This window comes from Pan paniscus, chromosome 8 (assembly GCF_029289425.2).
Source record: "Pan paniscus chromosome 8, NHGRI_mPanPan1-v2.0_pri, whole genome shotgun sequence".
Classification (NCBI taxonomy): Eukaryota; Metazoa; Chordata; class Mammalia; order Primates; family Hominidae; genus Pan; species Pan paniscus.
In genome coordinates this window covers 82664151-82686520 of record NC_073257.2, presented here as the reverse complement: position 1 = coordinate 82686520, position 22370 = coordinate 82664151, and the positions used below count along the sequence as shown (strand labels likewise).

The following is a 22370-nucleotide window of genomic DNA, read 5'->3' as shown; positions in this document are numbered from 1 at the left end:
GGGCTGGGGGGTGGCCCTGTGGTACCTGTAGGTGGGCTGAAGGAAGAGGGGCCGCTTGTACACCTCCTCCGTCACATGCAAGTCGTCCTCACCACGGATGGCCACGGCATGGGGCTCCCCCCGCAGGTCCTCGGTGTTATGGTACACATGATATGTGTTCTCGCTCAGCTGGGCAAAGTCGTGGATCTAGAGGGAGGTGTGGGGGTCAGAGGGCCATGGCCTGAACTTCAAGACCCTCCCTGAGTGTCCTGGCTGAGCTCTGGAGTGACCAGACCATGCAGAGGCCACAGGCAGGCTTCTGCCCCCCATGAGGGAACTACACAGCCAGAAGTGCTCTCTATGCCATTCCTGGGAGTTCTGAAGGAATCGGGGTGCCTACACAGGGGCAAGGCGGGAGGGCTCTGCCCAGTGGGTGCAGGAATTCACAAAGCCACCAGTGCCAGGACGGGGGAGGTGTGGTCAGCTGGGAGCTGGAGCCGAGGGGAGCAGAGCACACAGGAGGCCTGGAGGGGATGGGAGAGGCAAAGAGCTGGGCGCCGGCATGGCCTCGGTTCCTGACCTGGAAGTTTCTGGGGACACTGGGACCCCACACCCTATTCACACACCTTCATGGTATGTCAGCTGCCTCAGAGGCCTCCACAAGCCTCCGTGTTATGGAAGAGGAGGAGGACAGAGGATCCTGAAACAGGCCCACAGACCCACCGAGGGAACTAACTCAGAGGCTCGTGGCTCTCAAAGCGTTGAACTGCAGCCTTGGTCCTTCTGGTCTAGCGCTCTTTTCACTCACCTAGAACCCTTTCTTTTTCTTTTTTTTTTTTTTTTTTTTTTAGAAAGAGTTTCACTCTGTAGCCCAGGCTGGAGTGCAGTAGTGTGATCTCGGCTCACTGCAACCTCCGCCTCCCAGGTTCAAGCAATTCTCCTGCCTCAGCCTCCCGAGTAGCTAGGATTATAGGCATGCGCAAGCACGTCCAGCTAATTTTTTGTATTTTTAGTAGAGACACGGTTTCACCACGTTGGTCAGGCTGGTCTTGAACTCCTGCCCACCTCGGCCTCCCAAAGTGCTGGAATTACAGGTATAAGCCACTGCACCCGGCCCACCAGACCCCTTTCTAAATAAGGACATTGAGCATCAAGGAGACAAGCAGGGTGGGAAAGGGGCAGAGGCAAAGAGAGCTAGAATAGGAAGTCCTTCCTCTGGCTGCCCGTGAGTCAGCCTTGCAGCCAGCCACTCACCCAAGCAGGGCACAACAGTGGGGGAACATGGGCCAGTAAGAGCAGGTGAGCTGGCCCCAAAAAGAGCATCTGCAAAGCTGGGCTGTGGGCTGGGGTCTCCCGCACACCGCACTGGTCCTCACCTCTTTCCGGATGGCCAGCTCCAGGCTCTCCACCCGGACCCCGGGTCCAAGGCCCTGGAGGTTCTCATGAAGGTTCTGCTTGTCTCGAGGTGTGTAGGACACAAAGTCCTCATCTGCACGCAGGAAAAGCACAGGTTCCTCCCGCACACAGAAGATGACACACTCCTGCCAGGAGCCCGAGGGGGAAGGAAGCCATCATCATGATCCCGCACAGACACCTGCACCACTGCCCCACCTCAGGGCCTCTGCCCAAGCTGTTCCTTCCTCCTGCACCCCACGCCATCCCTGCAACCTGAATCCTACCCAAGAAACAAAGCTCAGTCCAAATGCTACCTCCCCGTGACCCTCCCAGTCAGCAGTGACCCCTGCCTCCTGTCAGGGTCAAGAGTCCTTCATATGAATCTCTTGGCGTTAATTCCTGCTTTGTACTATCAATGAATGCATCTTTTCCCCCTTAATGGACCACAGGTTCCTCGTAGGCAAAATCATGTCCTGGTCATTTTCATGTACCCATAATTCCTAGCATGGTGTCCTAGCATGGTGTCCTGGATAAATCAGGTGTTTGATGAACATCAGCTGAAGAAATGAATGCCCCATGACCACGCAATCATTCATTCACTGAGCACCATACAGGCAGAGGGAAATGTGTGGGCAGATGGTCCCCTTGAGGAACTTATCATCAAGATGGGAAGATGGGACCTGCACACAGCCCACACCCCCACCCCATTCTGTCTCACTCAAAGCCTTTCCACCTTAACTCCGGGGTCAATTCAGATGCAGCTGCACTCAAGAAGCCTACAATCACAGCAGACCCTCAGCCTGTGTCCTAGGGACACGTAAAACCCTGCCTCAACATCCGACAGGTAAGAACAGTCCTTGAAAGCAGGCACTTGGGAATTCAGCTGCCTGGGTTTGGGTCTTGGGGTACCACTCATGAGCTGTGTGACCTTGAGCAAGTCACTTAGCCTCTCTGGGCCTGTTTCCTCCTCTGCAAAATGGGAGACAAACTGCCACTCCATCACAGGGCTAACATCAGGACTTAAGTGTTAGCTGTGATCACCATTCAGCAAGCTGTCAAATTATGAGCTGGCTCCTCCTGTCACCCGGTCACGCCCCCTGCTTCCTCTGAGGCTCCCAAGTAGGGTCTATGAAGGCTTCTGACCTTGTGCCCCGCCATCCAGTCAGGACATGCAATCAACATTCACCAGAATTTCCCAACCAGACCAACAGCAGTGACCGTCCTGGCAGGCAGGGCCTGGTCCAGGCCACTACCCCACCTCTCCAGCATGCAGCAGCCCCATGCAGCAGCCCCCTCCAGCGCCTCTAAAGCTGCCCCTCCAAGGTGCCCCTCTCCCTGGCTTTGGGGACCTGGCTTCTGCCTGGGAAGTGGCATACTTACCCTATGTCCGTCCTTCTGGAGTTTCTGGAGGACCCGCCTGAACCCTGAGAGGCTGGGCTGTCCCATGCCGAACACAGTGAGCCCACCCTGCACCTGCCGGAAGTTGGGGGCCCCACAGCTTCCCACGGTGCCCAGCACATCCATCTTCTCAGTGACATCCCGCACCAGGAAGTAGCGGCCCTGGCAGGGGAGAGCCACAGGAAGGTCACTCAGATGGCTCAGGGGTATTTTCTGCAGATGGAGCTCTGTCCTGGGCTCCAGGGGACAGGGATGGGGGAAATAGGGGCAAGAAGAACATGATCCTGCCCTCAAGTTGCCTGCAGTTCATGGAAAAAACAGACAAAATATATAACTCTCTGTGATCTGCGGAAGGGTATCATAAAGTGTAGGAAAAGGAAAGACAACTCCTCCAGAGGGGACATCAGAGAGGGCTTCATGTGGGAGGTGACGTCTGAGCCAGGCCTGGAGGAAAGAGCAGGGAGAGGCTCTCCAGAGGCAAAGCTGGCTCTAGGGTAGGAGCTCCCCTGGAAGGGGCTTTTGTAGGAAGGCAGAGCTGGGGCACCAGGAATCAACCAGAGGACCACGGTGCTAGCTCCATCCTAGGGCCCTGCCAGTTCTGAAAATGGGCAGAGAGACGGGGAAAGTTGGGGAGGGCCAGAGGGAGGTGAGGGAGGGAATTCATGAGAGATAGGGGTGGGAGGCAGCAGGCGGGCTGGCAGGGTAAGGCCTGAGCTCACTTGCACCAGGTAGTGCTCAGGGGTGTTGTCCGAGAGCCGGCCCAACGTGTAATGAGCCTTGAGCAGCTCATCATGGATCTGGAACTCCTCCTTGCAGTTGTACCTGGGGGGGGGGCAGAATGGAAACTGAGTCAAGCAACCTCCTTGGTCAAGGCCAGCTCCACCCTCACAGAGCCCACCGCAGGAAAACCCCTGTGGCTACGATTTGTGGCAGAGACTGCCCATTGTCCCTCAATATCCACTCTTCCCTTCTTCCTCAACAAGAGAGCCCCAGGGCTGTGACTGAGGACTGAGCCACCCAGCTGAAGACTACATTTCCCAGCCTCCCTTGCAACTCATTGTGGTCACATGATTTAAGTTCTGGCCAATCATGTGAGGAAAAGTGATGTGTGTGCAAATTCCAGGCCATTCCCAAAGAGAAGAGGTGCCTTCTATTTTGTCTTCTCCCCTTCTTCCTGGCTAAAATCCAGAAGTGATGGCAGAGGTAGAACATCTTAGATGATAAGACGGAAGCCACATGTTGATGATGTTGGAGCAATGAGGGAGAAGGGGCCTGGATGATCACGGAGCAGCCATCCCAGCCTGGATGTCCTCGTGGACTTGCATGTAAGAGATGAGCTTCGTCCTGAGGAAGGCATCCTATCTGGGTTACTTTATGACAGCGGCCTAGCCTGTACCCTGAAGAAGACAACATCACTGGATGGTCCCTCCATCAGATTGTATTGGAGGGACAGTCCCTACACTGCTAACTCCACACACAGTGAGGTGGTTTAGAACACAGGCTTGGGGCATGAAGCCCAACTCCACCCACCGCTTGGTAACTCTATAGCTTTGGACAAGGAGCTCATTTCCAGGAATTCCTACCCCCAAGACTGTCCTGAGAATTAAATGTGCTAATGATTGTAAGTGCTTAGCCCAGTGCCTGGGGCACAGTAAGCATTTATTAATATAATTGTAGTTCTACCTCCACACAGGGCTATTTCAAACAAAACCCACAGATAAAAATCAAGATTTCTGTAGATGCTAAACCAGGTAAAAGTCCAAACACTCAAACAAGATTTACTGTGCCCTCAAGACACAACAGCTCCGGTGCTGATGATAACAATGAATATGACAGAGCCTCCCAGAGTTAATGATCTGATGTTAGGTCCTCTTGACAAAAGAAGTGCCTTCATATACACCATGGAATACTATGTAGCCATAAAAAATGATGAATTCATGTCCTTTGTAGGGACATGGATGAAGGTGGAAACCATCATTCTCAGCAAACCATCGCAAGGACAAAAAACCAAACACTGCATGTTCTCACTCATAGGTGGGAACTGAACAATGAGAACACTTGGACACGGGAAGGGAAGCATCACATACCAGGGCCTGTTGTGGGGTGGGGGGAGGGGGGAGGGATGGCATTGAGAGATATGCCTGACGTGGATGGCGGGTTGGTGGGTGCAGCACACCAACATGGCACATGTGTGCATATGTGATGGACATGCACGTTGTGCACATGTACCCTAGAACTTAAATTAAAAAAAAGAAAGTGCCTTTTGGAAAGGCAAGGGGTGGAATGGGTATGGCAGAGGAGCACTAGAAGAGGCCTGGGTTCCCACTCCAGCTCTGCCTCCTTGTTACCACGTGACCCATGGGGAGCAAATCTCTCTACCTCCCTGAAACCCAGTTTTCACATCTGAGCTAAAATGCATTAGATCACGGGTTGCCATTCCTTTTCTGGAAAGGGCCACACAGTAAATACTTGCTTTGTGGGCCATACAGTGCCTGTTGCAACTACTCAATTCTGCCATTGAGGCCCTAAGCATCCACAGATACTATGTAAGTGAAAGGAAGTGTCAACATTCCAATAAAACTTTATTTGAAAAAAACAGGCCACATTGGGCCCGCAGGATGTAGTTTGCTGACCCCTCTATTGGATGATTTCTAGAGGTCCCTTCCACTTCAAACATTCTACACCCTCAAAAAGTGCTGCGCTCATGGCTGGCTCCAGGCCCTAAGCACAGCCCTGTGTACAGGATTTTTATGGCTGGTCAGCAACTGTTCTGAGACACATCACTTGGTTAAATATTCTGAATGTCATCTCTGCTTATGTTGATAAGGAAACTGAGGCCCAGAGAGGGAAAGGAACTTGTGCAAGGTCACAGAACAAAGCAAGGGCAGAACCAGGCCTGGGGCACGAGTCTTCGTGCTACCTTCAGGCCCCAAACCCACCTTTGTCATTGTCAGTGCAGAGACTCCATATCAAGTCTCTTTTATATGACATCCCTTTTCCTCCCCTTATCAGAAGCCCAAGAATTGATTATGATGACGGTTTTCCTGGCAGGCCCCAGAGCTGGCAGGCAGGGTTTATCATTCCCACCCCTCAGGTTTCCTTATACAGAAGGACCCATCTGCTAAGTCGTTGCCAAACTTTGATGTGCGGAACACATTTAATTCCTAGCTAGTCATCTCCTGCTTCCTGCATCCTGGAAGACCCAGAGGAGGGGAGCACAGTGGGCAGAGGTGTGGAAAGTACGAGGCTTCTCAACGCACCAGGAGATGGATCCAACATCCCCTCCATCTTCCTGTCCTCCCCAGCATGGCTCTCCAGCACCCGCCCCTTCCTCCAAGCCCCACAGGGCAGACAGGGTTTCAGGGACCCATCATAACCCTCTTCCTCTGGATGCACACAGTATGTACAGATCTCAGAACACCAGAACATGCTGCCAGAACAAGCCCTGAGGGGCATCATTAGGACAGCCAACTAGCAGCTTCCAGCTCCTTCAGCCCAAGGCCCTTCAACAGCCTGGTGTTAGCCTCAGTTTTGAGCCATAATTACTGTCTGTGAAAAAGAAATCCCAATTTCATCCATCAAGTACATAAACTTCTTTTGAAAATGTTAAGCCAAAAATTATTTTTAAAAGGGGGGTCCCCCAGCCATGCCTCCTCCTCCGCATTCCCTCACACTGTGGACGTGGTGAGTAGCATGGGCTCAGAGACCCATGACAGAGACCAGCTCTGCCAGGTGCATGCAGTGTGACTCCCTATGAACTGCTTCATCTCCCTGGGCCTCAGTGTCATCATCTATGAACCCGAATCCAGTCTGTAAGCGTTAAGTGCTGTATGCCACTGCACCCCCAAGCAGGTCCCCCCGCCCATCATGTCTCCCAGGGACATGGGCACACTCCCCCTGCCACTCACGTGATCACAACAGGGGCCACCTTGTTGGGGATGATGGACTTGGCCTTGCTGTTATGCAAGCTAGTGGTCTGGAAGGAGTGGACGCTGACGGAGTGCCGACTGTCCATCGTGCCGCTGCCCTGGAGGCCCTCAAACGGGGTGCCTGCCGAGACCGTCTGCTGGGCTGTGCTGGCCGTTGTACCCATAGTCTGCCGGCAGCCTCAGGACCCCAGACCTGTAGGATAAGAGGGTGTGCAGTGAAGGAGGGGATGGGAAAAGCCACAGCAGGAGACCTGACCCACCTCTCGCCCTCCACCATACAGAGAAAGGCAGCTCACTCTGCAGCTGGAGACAGAGGCAGGCTTGCCACCTACACCCTGGGGCCCAGAAGATCACATGCTCACTGAGTGCCTGCTCTATACCCGGCCCTTTACCGATGCTTTGGGGGAGTCACGGACATAGACAGACATAAAGATGCAGCCCCCAACCCCTTTAGTTTACACTCCTCTTGTGAAAATGAGACAGAAAGAGGTGAATCATCCACAGCAGGTCAGGGCCTAGAGTTCAAAGTGACTATTTCAGGTGGTATAGACAAAGGCCAGACCTTTCAGGCTAGGAGAAGCAGGAAATGTCACCGAGAAAGAACCAGGGGCAGATAGATGCAAAGAAGGAAGTCAGACTTGGATCTGAAGGCCTTGGATGGGAACGGATGCAGAAGGACATATAGCCACGAATGTCATAAAATAAGGCCAAGGAAGTCCAGATTAGGTGAGCTATCAGCAGATCAAGTGTTCAAAGAAAATACCAGGCCCCAAACTCAACATCAACATCAATATCTGAATTGGTGGCCGGGTGCAGTGGCTCATGCCTATAATCCCAGCACTTTGGGAGGCTGAGGCAGGCAGATCGCTTGAGACCAGGAGTTCGAGACTATCCTGGCCAACATGGTGAAACCCCATATCTACTTAAAAAAAAAAAATACAAAATTAGCCAGGCATGGTGGCATGCACCTATAATCCCAGCTACTCAGGAGGCTGAGGCACGAGAATCGCTTAAACCCGGGAAGTAAAGGTTGCAGTGAACAGAGATCGAGCCACTCCACTCCAGCCTAGGTGACAGAGTGAGACTCTATCTCAAAAAAATAAAAAATAAAAATCTGAATCAACATCTATATCCTCAACAGGCACAGCTCCCACCCCACTTGAAGAACGCCGGGCACCCTTGGGGATTTAGCAGTCCTGCAAGGCTCCCTCCTAAGGAAATACTTGAGGATGTGTACACAAAGTGGTGTACCACGATGTTTTGTTGACTGGGGTGTTGTTTATAATCACACAACATTGGAAACAACCTCTAGCCCACAGCAGAGGATTTGCTGAATAAATAATGAGACATCTACAGGGTAGAATGTTAAACAGCCATTAAAAATATCATTGGCTGACATGGAAAGACATCTAGGACAGAGCAGGTTGCATAGGAAGTGCAGGCCACAGCCCCACCTTAACTCACGAAAGGGCATCAGGATGAGTCCAAGGGACAGACACCAGGATGCTAGCATGAGTTATCTGCAAGTGATGAGATTATGGATGATTTTTATTTTCTCTTTTTTGCTTATCTGTATTTTCTAATTTTTCTCCTCCAAACACTGGGCAATATGGTTAAAACCTATTTAAAGAATAAAGGAATGGCTACGAAAGATGGCTGTGACATCTTTTAAGGGCTGGTCAAGGGATGGGGAAGGAGTGGCTCAGGGGTCCGAGAGCCAGAGCTGCAGAGAAGGGAGGGGGCTGGGAATTCCACATGGACAGAGGGCGACAGACAGGAGGGACAGAGGCTCAGGGAACTTTCTGGGAGCTCAGTGGCCACTGGCCCCACATACTGATGGTCCAGGACTGGGGATCGGGGCAAGCTGCCCTGCCAGCCCCCCACCCCTCGACTCTGCAGAAGCACAAGGACAATAAGCATCCTTGGACAATAAGCATCCTTAGAGCATGGCAACCTTCCCAGCTGCCCTCAACCAGGCACAAGCTGCTCCACATTAGTAGGGACTGTCTGCTCCCAACCATCCACACTCCCTCCAGCCCTCCCATAAGCAGCAGCATCACCTCAAGAAGTGGAAGGTACGGTCATGAGGTCAGCATGAAGCTGAGGTCAGGTCAGTCTGAAGGCTGAGCTCACTGTTCTTTCTTCCCCAGGTCCTGAACCAGAGCTCTGATCCCCAGGTGGGTGTTCCCCAGGCCTCCTCTGGACCATGCACTCAGGCTCCTACCCTAGATCCACCTCCCATTCAGGGACTCTCAGACAGAACAACTCCAGACTCATCGGCCCTCCCAGAACCTTCTCAAACTGCCACCCATCCCTCTCCAGTCTGGAAAGATCCCCCCACCCCCACCCCCACTCACGCCTGTCACCCTTGAAAACTCCCAGGAGCCTTGTGACAGCTTCCTTAACACACACACCTTGTGTTTAAAAGAGCCCCATCTCCATGGTGCTCCACACCCTAATTTCTCCCTCTCTTTCTCTCTCTTTTTGGCAAGGGTGGAGGGAATGAGCCTCTATGTTCCCAAACAGAAAAATAGGCAGCTCAAAGAGGGGAGGGAGCTCTGCAGTGGCCCCCTCACTGGCCAAGGGCAGAGCGGAACCTTCTCTCCACCTCACCAGCCCTGGCAGGCCCCAAACGGCCCTCATCAAACTTTCCCAGACCCCTCCCAGCAGCCTGGGCCAAAAAGACATGTGTGGGAACAGCCTGGAGAACAAGGGCTCAGGGCAGTTCTCCCGAGGGAGAGGATGGGCAGGACACAGAAGGGTCTGCAGAAGGCAACAGCTAGCCACAGCTTCAGGCCAAGGCCAGGCATCAGGGCCCGTCCCCACAGGGCTGGGCTCGGCCTGACACCTCCGCCTCTCCTCCCCTGCCTGCCCCCAGCTCCAGTTCCAGCCACCCTCACCTCTCATGGGCTCCAGAGGCAATGACAGGCTACAGCTGGTGCCCTGCAAGGGTGGCCCAGAGACGACACAGATGTTCACAGCTGCAGGCCGCAGGGGTAGAACAGGCAGTTAGGGCTGGGAGAGCAATGTCCTTTGAAAATCAAGCCCACCTCCAAAATATCTAGAGGGGGGTGCAACCCCAGGCTTGTCACACTGTAGCTCTCACCCTGAAATCTCTCTCAACTCTGCCAGAAAGAACCTCACCAGCGTGGGGCCTTCCTCCTGCTGGCCACACACTGAAGGGCCTTGGACCACTTCCTTCCCCTCTCTGGGCCTCAGTGTCCACAGCCACTGTAAAATGATAGTGAGGGTTGGGATGGTCTGAAAGCCCCTTCCAGCTTCAGGGGGATCTGGTGCCTCAGATCAGTGGTCCCAGTGGTCACAGCATGGCTGTCACCTGCCAGGGACAGGGGTCAGCAAAGGTGGGGGTGCAGGTGGGGTGCCTAGTGCTCAAACCTCTGCTAGGGAAAGACAGGGGGAAGTGGGTTGGGATGAGATGTCCCTGCATAGTTGGTGAATGGTTTATGCCTTTATTTCCTACCTTCTAACTCTCCTTTGGTCATGAGTGAGGGCTGCCCCTGCAGTGACAATGGAGTGTGAGGCAGTGCCCACGGAGCTCACAGCCATTTTCACGCCACATCGCAGTGGGATCTGGAAATGTCACTTACGATACCACTCTTCTAAACAACAGTCATTATCAGACCCACCAGGGACCACGTGAGCCCCCGCTCCCCTGCCTACAGACGCTGGGCTGACGCACCTGGCCAGCTTCGGGCAATTCTGCACCTGGTGCTCTTAAACCACTCCCCACTCCCGCTATGGGTCCTCATGATTCAGGTGAACTCAACAAGCTTGGAGAATCCTAGCAATCCTAGACAGAAGCCTGACCTTGCCTTATAAAACTAGCTGCAAAGAAGCTGCAATTACATTTGCAAAGTGGGATTTGCAATACTTGGGAAACCTCAAAAAAAAAATCACAACGGCCTGGGTGTCCACCATGCGGGGCACAAGCCTTTCCCTCAAAGACACTCCCCAGTGTGACACCCCCATTGAAGCTGAGCCACTGCAGCCTTGTCACTGATGAGTCTCTTCAAAAGTAAAATGTAACCTTAATTTGCCTAATGGGTTATCTTATTAGTGCAATAATACCTAAGGACAAATATTACCATTTGTTTACTGTTTATTATTTAAACGCAATGTGTTTAAGTATTTTGACAGTTCTCTCAATGAAACATATTTCCTTTGTAACCCCACCTATTTTATGTATTTAAAAGCATTCTGAGAAGGAGTCCATGGGCTTCTGCTTGGGGGTCCTTGGCACAAAAAAAAAGAGGAAACCAGCCGCGCTTGCTTCATGCCTGTAATCCTAGCACTTTGGAAGGCCGAAGCGGGCGGATCACTTGAGGTTAGGAGTTCAAGACCAGCCTCGCCAACATGGTGAAACCCCGTCTCTACTAAAAATAAAAAAAATTAGCCGGGCATGGTGGCGGGCTCCTGGAATCCCAGCTACTCGGGAGGCTGAGGCAGGAGAATCCTTGAACCCAGGAGGCAGAGGTTGCAGTGAGCCGAGATCACGCCACTGCACTTCAGCCTGGGCGACAGAGCAAGACTCCATCTCGAAAAAAAAGAAAAAAGAGGAAACCTTGCTTTAAGGGAAGAACATTCCCCATCCACAAACACAGGCCCTCTTCCATCTTCTCTGCTTCTGTTATTAATATTCCAAAGCCCTCATGAAGCGCTGTGCACCTTGCTGGATGCTTTATGTCATATCGATCCCCAGAACCCTATAAGGATGAGGCCTCATTGTGTCCATTTTCAGATGAGGACAGCTGGTCTTTGGGAAGGGGCAGCAGTTGACAACTGCCCCTCAGCTTCCTCCCTGCCTCTTTAGAGCTGACCCTAGCAGCAAAAGCACCTCACACTGTCCCCTTCCCTCTTGGATCTGAACAACTCCCAACCCCATCCACTCCACTCTCTGCGGGAACACCCTGACGAGGCCTCCTAGAGAGATACACAGCTTCCAATAGACAGTCAGGGACTCCAGGACCCATCTCACCCATGGAAGCCCTCAGTATCCAGCTAAAAAGCCACAGAATCATCCAGGCTGCAGCTCTAATGGCATTTGAGAAAGTCTGGCACACAGACATGCCATTCTCCTGCCTCTCATGGCAGTCAGAAAAGAAACTGGCCGGGCGCGGTGGCTCACGCCTGTAATCCCAGCATTTTGGGAGGCTGAGGCGGGCGGATCATCTAAGGTCAGGAATTCGAGACCAGCTTGGCCAACATGGCAAAACCCTATCTCTACTAAAAATACAAAAATTAGCCGGGTGTGCTGGCAGGCGCCTGTAATCCCAGTTACTTGGGAGGCTGAGGCAGGAGAGTCGCTTAAACCCAGAAGGCAGAGATTGCAGTGAGCCGAGATCACACCATTGCACTCCAGCCTGGGCAACAAGAGCAAAACTCCACCGCAAAAAAAAAAAAAAAAAAAAAAAAAAAAGAAAGAAAGAAAGAAAGAAAAGAAAAGAAAAGAAACTGACCTATGGAGTCCTTGGCAGAGAGGTCACCTCATTTCCTTAAGAGGACTCAAGCTTCAGAAGGTGGGACATTAGCTCCAACTCACCCATTAGCTGCCTGATGCTCCAACATACTCACCCAACCTGCCAGAGTGGTGAGCCTTTTGTCAATGGCAGTATTCAAGCCCAGGGGAAGCTAGAGATGCCCATTCTGGGCCCTGGGGTAGGAACAATAGGCAAGAGGTTCAAGAGCTGATTCCTAAATATCTTGGGAGTGGAAGTCCATTGCTTTGTGTATGGTTCTGGGGGAAATGAACCATCACCATTCCAATCTTGGTTTCCCCACCTAGAATCTAAAGTTTACAAACCCCCACCTTCTTTGTCCTTGCCAGGGTGCAGCAGCCACAACCTCCCAGCATGTCAAGCCCAGTGGGCTTGAAAAAGATGACTGGTAGCTTTTCCAAAATAGAGTCTGGCTTCTCAGACTGCAGCAGAAAGGTGGCTGTCTGCCACTGACCCCAGCCACTACGCCCACCCCGTCCCTTTTTCCTGCCCTCCCCGCCCGCCGGAATCCCAGACCCTCTGGCACAATCCCAAGTCCCACCTTAGAGATGCTGAGACCACAGCAATCTCCACAAATGGCTGTTGCTGCAAGACCCTATCGCTGCTGAGGCCTAACCACTCAAGACCCCCTGCCCTGTATCCCCCAAAAAGCAGATTCAGAGCTGGCCACATCCCTGAAGTTCATCTAGCTGTTGTGGTCTGAATGTTTTGCCCCTAAAAACTCATATGTTAAAATCCTAATCCCAGGCTGGGCACAGTGGCTCACACCTATAATCCCAGCACTTCAGGAGGCTGAGGCGGGCAGATCACCTGAAGTCAGGAGTTTGAGACCAGCCTGGCCAACATGGCGAAACCCCGTCTCTACTAAAAATACAAAAATTAGCCCGGCGTGGTAGCACACACCTGTAATCCCAGCTACTTGGGAGGGTAAGGCAGGAGAATCACTTGAATCTGGGAGGCAGAGGTTGCGGTGAGTTGAGATCGCGCCACTGCACTCCAGCCTGGGCGACAGAGCCAGACTCCATCTCACAAAAAAAAAAGAAAGAAAGAAAGAAAGAAAGAAATCCTAATCCCCGAGGTCATGGTATTAGGAGGTGGAGGCTTTGGGGGAGAGGGGGTAATTAATTCATGAGGGCAGAACCCTCAGGAATGGGATCAGTGCCCTTATAATAGGGACCCCAGAGAGCTGCCTCGTCACACCATCTGAGGATACGGCAAGAAGGCAAGATCAATGAAAAAGTGGGCCTGTATCAGATACTGAATCAATGCCTTAGTCCTGGACTTCTCAGCCTCTAGAACCATGAAACATAAATTTCCATTGTTTTTAAGATACCCAGTTCATGGCGTTTTGTCATAGCAGCCTGAATGGACTAAAATATTAGAGGCCAGGCACAGTAGCTCACACCTGTAATCTCAGTACTTTGGGAGGCTGAGGTGGGCAGACTGCTTGAGCCCAAGAGTTCAAGACCAGCCTGGGCAACACAGCAAGACTCTCATTTACAAAAAATAAAACATAGTAAAATACTCTCTTTCCACAGATGAGGCAACTGAGGCACAGAACAGGTGATATGCCCCCATTCACACAGCAAGTGGCCACAAGGACAGAATTGGGACTCAGGGCTCCTTTCTCCAGACCCAAGGCTCCCTGGCTGGGCTGCACTGCCTCTGGCCTGAGGCAAACAGGAAGACTGTGTTGTGAACACACAGAGATGTGTCAGTATGGAATTATGCTAGTCAGTCACTGTGTTGGTCGAGAGTGTGTGACTCATGTGCCTGCCAGGGGGCAGGGGTCGGGGACTCACTGGAGGTGAGGTGGGGTTTGAACAGCCACCTGAGAGAGCCAGAGACCCTGAGCGCAGAGAGGGGTACACCAGGAGGGCCAATGGGTGAATCTCTGACTGCAAGGCGTTTGACGTATATTATCTCATTTAATCCTGACCCAAAAAAGAGGTGCCAACTCTTAACAAGTCAATATCAAGTCAATTTTTTTAAAATATAAAGATGGGCAAAAGATTTGAAGATACATACAGATGCCAAATAAGCACATTAAATAGATGTTCGGGATCATGTCATCAGGGTCCTGCACTAGAATGACAAATTTAAAAGACTGACGATACCGAGCTCTGAGGAAGATATGAGTAACTGGAACTCACATACACTGCTGGCGAGCAGTGAAAGCATACAGCCACCTAGAAGACAGTTTTGTAATTTCTTACGAATGGAGACATACCCTTCTCATATGACCCGGCAATTCCACTCTTAGGTACCCATCCAGGAGAAATGCAAATATGTGCAGAAAAAGACTTGTACACAGCAGCATATTCATAACAGCAAACACTGAGCCCAACTCAATGTCCATCACCTGGTGAACAGATGAATGCAATGTGATAGATCCACACCATAATATACCACACAGCGGCCGGGCGCAGTGGCTCTCACCTGTAATCCCAGCACTTTGGAGGCCGAGGCGGGCGGATCACCTGAGGTTGGGAGTTCAAGACCAGCCTGACCAACATCGAGAAACCCCATCTCTACTAAAAATACAAAATTAGCCAGGCGTGATGGCACATGCCTGTAATCCCAGTTACTCGGGAAGCTGAGGCAGGAGAATCGCTTGATCCCGGGAGGCAGAGGTTGCAGTAAGCCGAGATTGCGCCATTGCACTCCAGCCTGGGCAACAAGAGTGAAACTCCATCTCAAAAAATAAAAATAAAAAAACCAACCACAAAAAGGAGCAGACTACAGATAGACACAACAATATGGGTGAACCTCAAAACTATTACCGAGAGAAACAAGCCAAGCCCCAGACATTTACACTGTATAACCCCGTGAAAACTGCAGGGGCAGACAGCAGGTCGGTGGAGGAAGGACTCAACTGCACGAGGGCACATTTTGGGGGATGGAACTGCTGGGGACACTGAATGTAATGGCCACACAACGGCGTACATTTGCCAATGCTGATCAAACTGAACACTTAGGCCAGGTGTGGTGGCTCACGCCTGTAATCCCAGAACTTTGGAAAGCCGAGGTGAGCAGATCACCTGAGGTCAGGAGTTCGAGACCAGCCTGGTCAACATGGTAAAACCCCATCTCCACTAAATACACAAAAATTTTCCAGGCGTAGTGGCACGTGCCTGTAGTCCCGGCTTCTCAGGAGGCTGAGGCAGGAGGATCGCTTGAACCCAGGAGACGGAGGTTGCAGTGAGCTGAGATTGCACCACTGCACTCCAGCCTGGGTGACAGAGCAAGACTCCATCTCAAAAAAAAAAAAAATGAACACTTAAAAGGGGGTAATTTCATTGTATGAACTCTACCTCAATAAATCTGTTAAAAACAAGAGGTGTCCCCGTCCTTTGTCCCACAATGTTCTCCTCTCGTGACACCTTCCCACTGAGCTCCGTCATTCATCGGCTGTGCAACCTCGGCCCCATAACCTCTCTGGACCTCTGCTGCCACTTCTGTGAAATGGGAACAACAGTAGCACCTCCTTCATGAGGTAATTGCGAAAGTTAAATAATATCTTGTGGGTAAAGATCTCAGAAAAGGGCCTGGCCACTAAAGGTAAGGTGATTCTAGGTGTTTGGGGGACACTGGCCCATTGGCCTCTGAAGCTGGGCTGTGTGCCTTGTGATCACTGAGCCCTGGAAATCTGGCTGGTCCACACTAGGACATGCTGCAAGTGTAACATACATACCGGATTCTGAAGACTAGCTACAAAAAAAAAAAACAGTAAAATATCTCATTAACAATGTATATTGGGGCTGGGCACAGTGGCTTATGTCCATAATAGCACACTGAGAGGTCGAGTCAGGAGGATTGCTTGAGCCCAGGAATTCGAGACCAGCCTGGGCAACATAGAAATGCTGTCTCTGCCAAAAATAGAAAGAAAAAAAAAATGGCCAGGTGTGGTGGTGCATGGCTGTAGTAGCAGCAACTTAGAAGACTGAGACAGGAGGATCGCTTGAGCCCAGGAGGTCAAGGCTGCAGTGAACCATGATCGAACTACTGCACTCCAGCCTGGACAAGAGTGAGACTCTGTCTCAAAAAATAAAAAACTAAGAACCAAAACATAGTTTATGTTGATTACATCTCAAAATGATAATCTTTTGATATACTGAGTTAAATAATATATGTTATTAAAACTAAGTTCACTCATTCATCTGTATTTGAAGGCAGCTGTTTAAAGTGCCACTCAAGGCTGGGAGCGATAGCTCACACCTGTAAGAGGCTGAGGTAGGCGGATCATTTGAGGTCAGGAATTCAAGACCAGCCTGACCAACATGGAAAAACCGTGCCTTTTTTATAAAAATACAAAAATTAGCCAGGCATGGTGGTGCACGCCTGTAGTCCCAGCTACTCGGGAGGCTGAGGCAGGAGGATCGCTGGAACCCAGAAGGCAGAGGTTGCAATGAGCTGAGATCGCACCACTGCACTCCAGCCTGGGCAACAGAACGAGACTCCGTCTCAAAAAAATAAAAATAAAGTGCGGCACGTGGCTCCTGTGAGATTTCTACTGGGTGGCACTGCTCTGAGTCTTAAGTCCTCTGTGACCCTGAGGACACCTCTTGCTCAGCTCAGGGTACTCAGGGCTGAGCCCAGTGCCTGTTGCAGGTAAGAGTTTAATAAATATCTGTTAGAGGCATGCAAAAGCCCGAGAAAATTGGTGTTTTCATTCCCATTGAACAAAAAGAAAAGCAAGGGCTTGCAGGAGTGGCAACTCTTCACATCCTGACCCCTGGCTGGGGACACAGGGCTTAGGCTCTGTGAATCGTGGGCTCTGGGCAGGACACCAGCTGAACCCCACTTCTATCATGCATTAGTCACATTATCTTGGGTTCATGGCTTGATTTCCCCAAACCATTTCCCCAACTGTAAACTGGGGACCACCGGTACCTCCCCTGCTGGACCGTATAAAGATGAAATCAGTGAATGTGTGCAGAGCAACACCTGGATGGCCCGACACACAGCACAGCGAGGGCTCCAACTCCTCAGCTGCCCTGACCTCATCCCCCCACACCATGGCTGACCCTGCACTGAACTCCCAGCAACTGCCAGCTGCCACAGACGTGAACCTTCAGGACCAGGACTAGAACCAGGGGCCTCACCCAGGCGCCATCTGTGAATGGCCAGCAGTCCCTGGCTCTCAACCCAGGCAGCCAGCAGGGCAGAGCCAGGCTGGGCTGGGCCACAGCAGCCACCCTCCTTAACAACCACGATCATCGCATCACTCTCCTCATTCCGCTTTGTCTGGTAAGCCATTCGGGGTAGGTTCCCATCTGCTCTTGGCCTTCCTCAAGAACCAGGAGGCCCCAGCTCTGCTCTGGGCCCTCGCACAAGTCCTCCACCCCTGGAAGAACAGGTGCCCAGCCTGAGTCAGCCCAGTTCTCTCCAACCCTCTGCCCCCACCAGCTTTGGGCCACTAGCACCTGACTGACCTATCTCCTTCCCTTTCGAATCTGATCCAAGAGGGCAGGGCAGAGTCTCTCCATCACTTTACCTCCCCACCCTGTCTGGTTACTGATGATGGGCCAAGGCTGGTTCTCAACAAGTAGGCACCAAAGACTAGGGGCCATCTACTTCAACAGCAATGGTACTTATTCCTGAGTAGTGAGCTGCAGGGTGATATTTATTTTCTTCTGTTTTGCTCATCCATCGCTTCTAAATATCTTACAATGAACATGATTACCCTAGGAACATTTTCTTTTTAAGTTTAGTTATTTGTATAAGTTTCCAAGTTGGGCAAAGGTCACAACTCTTCACCCAGAGAACCCTCACCCCACCCACCTCAAAGCACCCCATGCTCCTCCAGCCCCGTGTCCTTAACCCTGGCCCTCTGCCCAGGCGCACTCTGCCCACTGCAGCGCATGTTCCCCTGACAATAATTCCACTTGTACAGTCTGGTAGGATTTTTGTGTCTTTGCTACAGCCCTCAAGAGAGCCGAGAATTAGGATCACCACTTTACAGAAGAGGTGACGGCTGAGCAAAGTCAAAGACATGAACCTCCCAGGTGACAGGCTTCATGGAGGCAGAGGCTCCTGGCCCCGACTCCTTCATCTCTTGGGGGTCCCACAGACCCATCCTTCATGACTTCTGCCCCTCAGCCTCTTTCTCTTTAAAACTAGGAAGAGTCCAATCTAAATGTTAAAATAAAGCTGTCTGGGGGCTGGGATCACAGGAACCCTTCACCTGCTAAATTATGTGTTTCTCAAGTGTTTTTATATTTTTCTAAACTAGAAAAAAAATAGTTTAAAAGTTAAAAACAGAAATTAGAAGACGTGTGGAAATGCAGTCCTTTGCTCTGCAGGCGGGGCTGCCACTGCGGGGGGCAGCCCTGACTTCCAGGCTTCAGCCTGCAATCCCTGGGGAGCCTATGAAACAAGCGCCAACTCCTGGCAGGAAGGAGGCCTCATGGCTGCCACACACTGAGATGACAAGTCAAGGTGGGCATGCAGCAGGAAGTGGGCAAAGGTGGACAGAATGACCAGACGGCCCGCAGAGGCACTGTGGCACATGGAGGCCAGCACCCAGGGCCAGCAGAGTGTGGGAATGCAAATCAGGTCGGCCCACTGAGGGGAGAGAAGCTGTGGAGGGATGGGGAAGTCCCTGCCCGCCCTCAGAGAGCAGGGGGAAGCCTCCCTCTCAGCTCACCTGGCAGGCGGGTTCTCGGGATGACAAAGCCTGCCCCGCAGCCAGCAGCGGTCCCCAGGTCACCGGGTATGGGCCAGCCATCATGGGCCTGCAGGTTCCTGGAATTCAGGACCTTTTCCAGCACCCCTAGTTGCCTGCCTCCAAGTGGGTCTGCTCTGCCACTCTGTCTATGGGATCGCAGATTGGGGAGCAGGGAAAGGCTGTAATGAGCATTCTGAGGACAACTGGGAAAATTTGAGGATGGAGTATATGCTGGATAAATAAGTTAACATCCTCAGATTGTGGCTAAAAGGAGAATGCCCTTGTTCTTAGGAAATACAGGCTGAAGCATTTGGGGGTAACGCCTCTTGATGTCTGACGTTCATGATTTAGAGAGAGAAGTAAATGGAACAAATCTTACCTGGTGTTGGCAGACAGGAGTTTACTTACTGCACTCTTCTTTTTTTTTTATCTTTTGAGACGGATTCTCACTGTGTCGCCCAGGCTGGAGGGCAGTGGCGCGATCTCGGCTCACTGCAACCTCCGCCTCCCGGATTCAAGCAATTCCTGCCTCAGCCTCCCACGTAGCTGGGACTACAGGCATGTGCCACCACTCCTGGCTAATTTTTGTATTTTTTTTTTTTTTTGCAGAGATGGGGTTTCACCATGTTGGCCAGGCTGGTCTCGAACTCCTAACCTCAAATGATGCACCCACCTCGGCCTCCCAAAGTGGTGAGATTACAGGCATAAGCCACCACACCCGGCGAACTCTTTCAATTTGTCTGTAGGTTTAAAATTTTTCCAAATAAAAAAATGGGGGTTAAAAAATTTCAAAAATAAAACTGAAGAAAGTGTTAAGCTGTCTTATGAGAAGTGCTCCATGGATTCCTCCTGGTTCTGCCCCTGAGGACCCAGAGGACGGTCTCAGGAGCAATCTGTATGATCCTCATAGTTTTGTATTTTCCACTCTAATTAGCCACCCATAGTTTGAAATCAATGAATTTCAAATAAAAATCTAGATCTCTGGCTTCTCTTGATGAATTAAAAAATGTGCAACAACAAGGTGCCCCTGGAGGAGGTGAGCAGGGGGTGGGCTTGGGCAGGGATCCCTGCAGTCCACCAGGCTGGACTTCCACACTGTACTTGGGCCCTGCCCTGGCCTCTTGTGGGCTAGAAGGAGACAGTGCTCCCAGTCTAACCCTGTCCTGGGGTGGGCCTTCCACTGCTTACCGTGTTCACTTGTGTCCCAGAACCTGCAGAGCTTCCTTACTTTTCCCAAGCCTTTCAGTCCCCGCTTCTTGGCCACTGTCCTATGAATGAGCTTGGCCCTTGCCCTCGGGCCTCAGCAGCCCAGACACAGACCACACTTTCTTGGCATGCTCTGACCACACTAAGAAGAGGTCGCTGCCTCCCTAATTCTAACCACTGCCACTGAGCTGTCTGCTAACACCTCTAAAGCCTTTCTCCCTCGGGCTCAGCCCCTGCTTCCCCCTTCCTGGCCTACAGCATGTGGCTTTCTGGTCCCAAGGCAGGACTGATGTCCCCACTGGGAAATCTCTCTGTGAGAGACTCAAGCCCTGAAGCTCTGGTCCAGCTTTTCAGCCTGGGAATGGCCCAGATTTAATCAAAAAGCTCACAATGCCTTCATCCCCCAGAAGCAGGGACAGCCAGCTGAGCACACAGCTGCCCAGAGCCAAGACTGCATTCCCCACCTCCCTTGCAGCGACCTGGGGCCATGTGACTAACAGGCTAACAGTACTGCTATGGTTTGAATGGCCCCTCCAAAACTCATGTTGGAATTTAATTGCCATTATAATAGTATTAAGAGGCCTTTAAGAGGTGTGATTAGGCCATGAGGGCTCTGTCCTCACGGTGGATTCAATGCCTTGTTTTTTCTCTTTTGAGATGGAGTCTCGCTCTGTCTCCAGGCTGGAGTGCAGTGGCGCGATCTCAGCTCACTGCAACCTCCGCCTCCCAGGTTCAAGTGATTCTTCTGCCTCAGCCTCCCGAGTAGCTGGGACTACAGGCACCCGCCACCACACCCAGCTAATTTTTGTATTTTTAGTAGAGATGGGGTTTCACCATGTTGGCCAGGCTGGTCTCGAACTCCTGACCTCATGATCCACCTGCCTCAGCCTCCCAAAGTGCTGGGATTACAGGTGTGAGCCACCACGCCCCGCCCTCGATGCCTTTTAAAATTGGGATTTGGGGAGTGAGTTTTATCTGTTTCACATGCTCACCTGCCCTTCTGCCTTCTGCCATAAGAGGACACAGCAAGAAGGCCTGCACCAGATGCCAAGTAGATGTCAGTGCTGTGCTCTTAGACCTCCCAGCCTCCAGAATTGTAAGTCAAATAAATTTCTGTTCATTATAAATTACCCAGTCCATGATATTCTGTGATAGCAGCAGAAAATGGACTAAGACAGGGACATAAGCTTCAGTATAAGATGCCAAGTTCTGGAATCCTTCCTTACAAGACCCCTTTCCTCCCTGTCTCGATCCTGCTGCCTGGACACAGATATGATGACTTAAGTTTCACAGCCATCTTGAACCATGAGCCCTTGAAGCCACAGCCTGGGAACAGTGCGGTGGACATCAAGTTCCCCAAGGAAACTATAGGGTAGAGCTACTATACCAGACCTGGTCTGCAAAACTCTGGGCTTAGACAGAATGAAGAAATAAACTTCCAAGTTGTGTAAACCACTGTTATTTGGCTTTTCCTATTACTTGCAGCCAAATCTAATCCTGATTAATGCACTCTGTTATTTTTAGGTTTGACCCTCAGTGATCACATGCCACATGGGAACAGGAGAGAATTTATTTCTTTCTCCTCTTGCTGGAGAATGTCAAGTTTCCCTACTGGTGAAAGCCAGGCTACACTGTGGGCTGGCAGCTCCACATTTGGGCGGAGTGACTCCAGGATCCTGGGAGCCCAGGATCCAAGTGTGTGGTTCACAGAACGTAATCCCTGCCCACCAGGGCCTGCAGGATAGCTGAGGATATACACACGAGATGCACACCGTTAGAGCACCATCAACTAACTGCGAGACAGCATGGTGAAGCAGCTTTCCCTGAGTCAGCTGCTCAGAGATTTCGAAAGTCCCAAGCCGCTAAATGTTTGTTCCACCTTATAGATAGAGACCTGGCCTCTACTGCTCCAAAATGGCAGAGAAAGACCACAAGCCTCTCTGCATCTGGAGGGCAGAGTCTCTCCTTTTCCCTCTAGGGAGCCTTCTGAGCCAAGGAAGTCCCTGGGAAGCAAGAAGGTGTTACCTGGATGGGAGGGACCCTGCCCTGTTGGTTCTTTCAGGAAGGAGCAGAGGGAGGGGAGTGTAACAATTAGGAAGGAGCTGGTCAACTCACAGAAAGGCAATGCCTTCTTCTGAAAAAGGCTGGCTCCTGTCCATCTCTAGGTTCCATGCAGCCAGGTGTTGGGGGCAAATGCCTTAGGGAGGGGGGCCCAGGAAGAATAGGGTTAAGAGTATCTGGAATGCTCATGTGCTCACTTCCAGGAAGTCAGGCATT

General features: G+C 51.5%; 1 protein-coding gene across 5 annotated transcripts in view; it reads right to left on the bottom strand.

Moving 5' to 3' along the window:
• Nucleotides 1-22370, bottom strand: part of PALD1 (phosphatase domain containing paladin 1) — a 93704-nt gene that overhangs the window by 39022 nt on the left and 32312 nt on the right. For all 5 annotated transcript variants that reach the window (XM_055092945.1, XM_003815947.5, XM_055092944.2 and 2 more), the window contains exons 2-6: nucleotides 6681-6894; nucleotides 3492-3594; nucleotides 2755-2934; nucleotides 1356-1520; nucleotides 26-186 (exon numbers count right to left, since the gene is read on the bottom strand). In XM_055092945.1, coding sequence (XP_054948920.1) covers nucleotides 26-186; nucleotides 1356-1520; nucleotides 2755-2934; nucleotides 3492-3594; nucleotides 6681-6865 — 794 coding nt within the window. In that variant the 5' untranslated portion in view covers nucleotides 6866-6894. The remainder of the gene's footprint in view (nucleotides 1-25; nucleotides 187-1355; nucleotides 1521-2754; nucleotides 2935-3491; nucleotides 3595-6680; nucleotides 6895-22370) is intronic.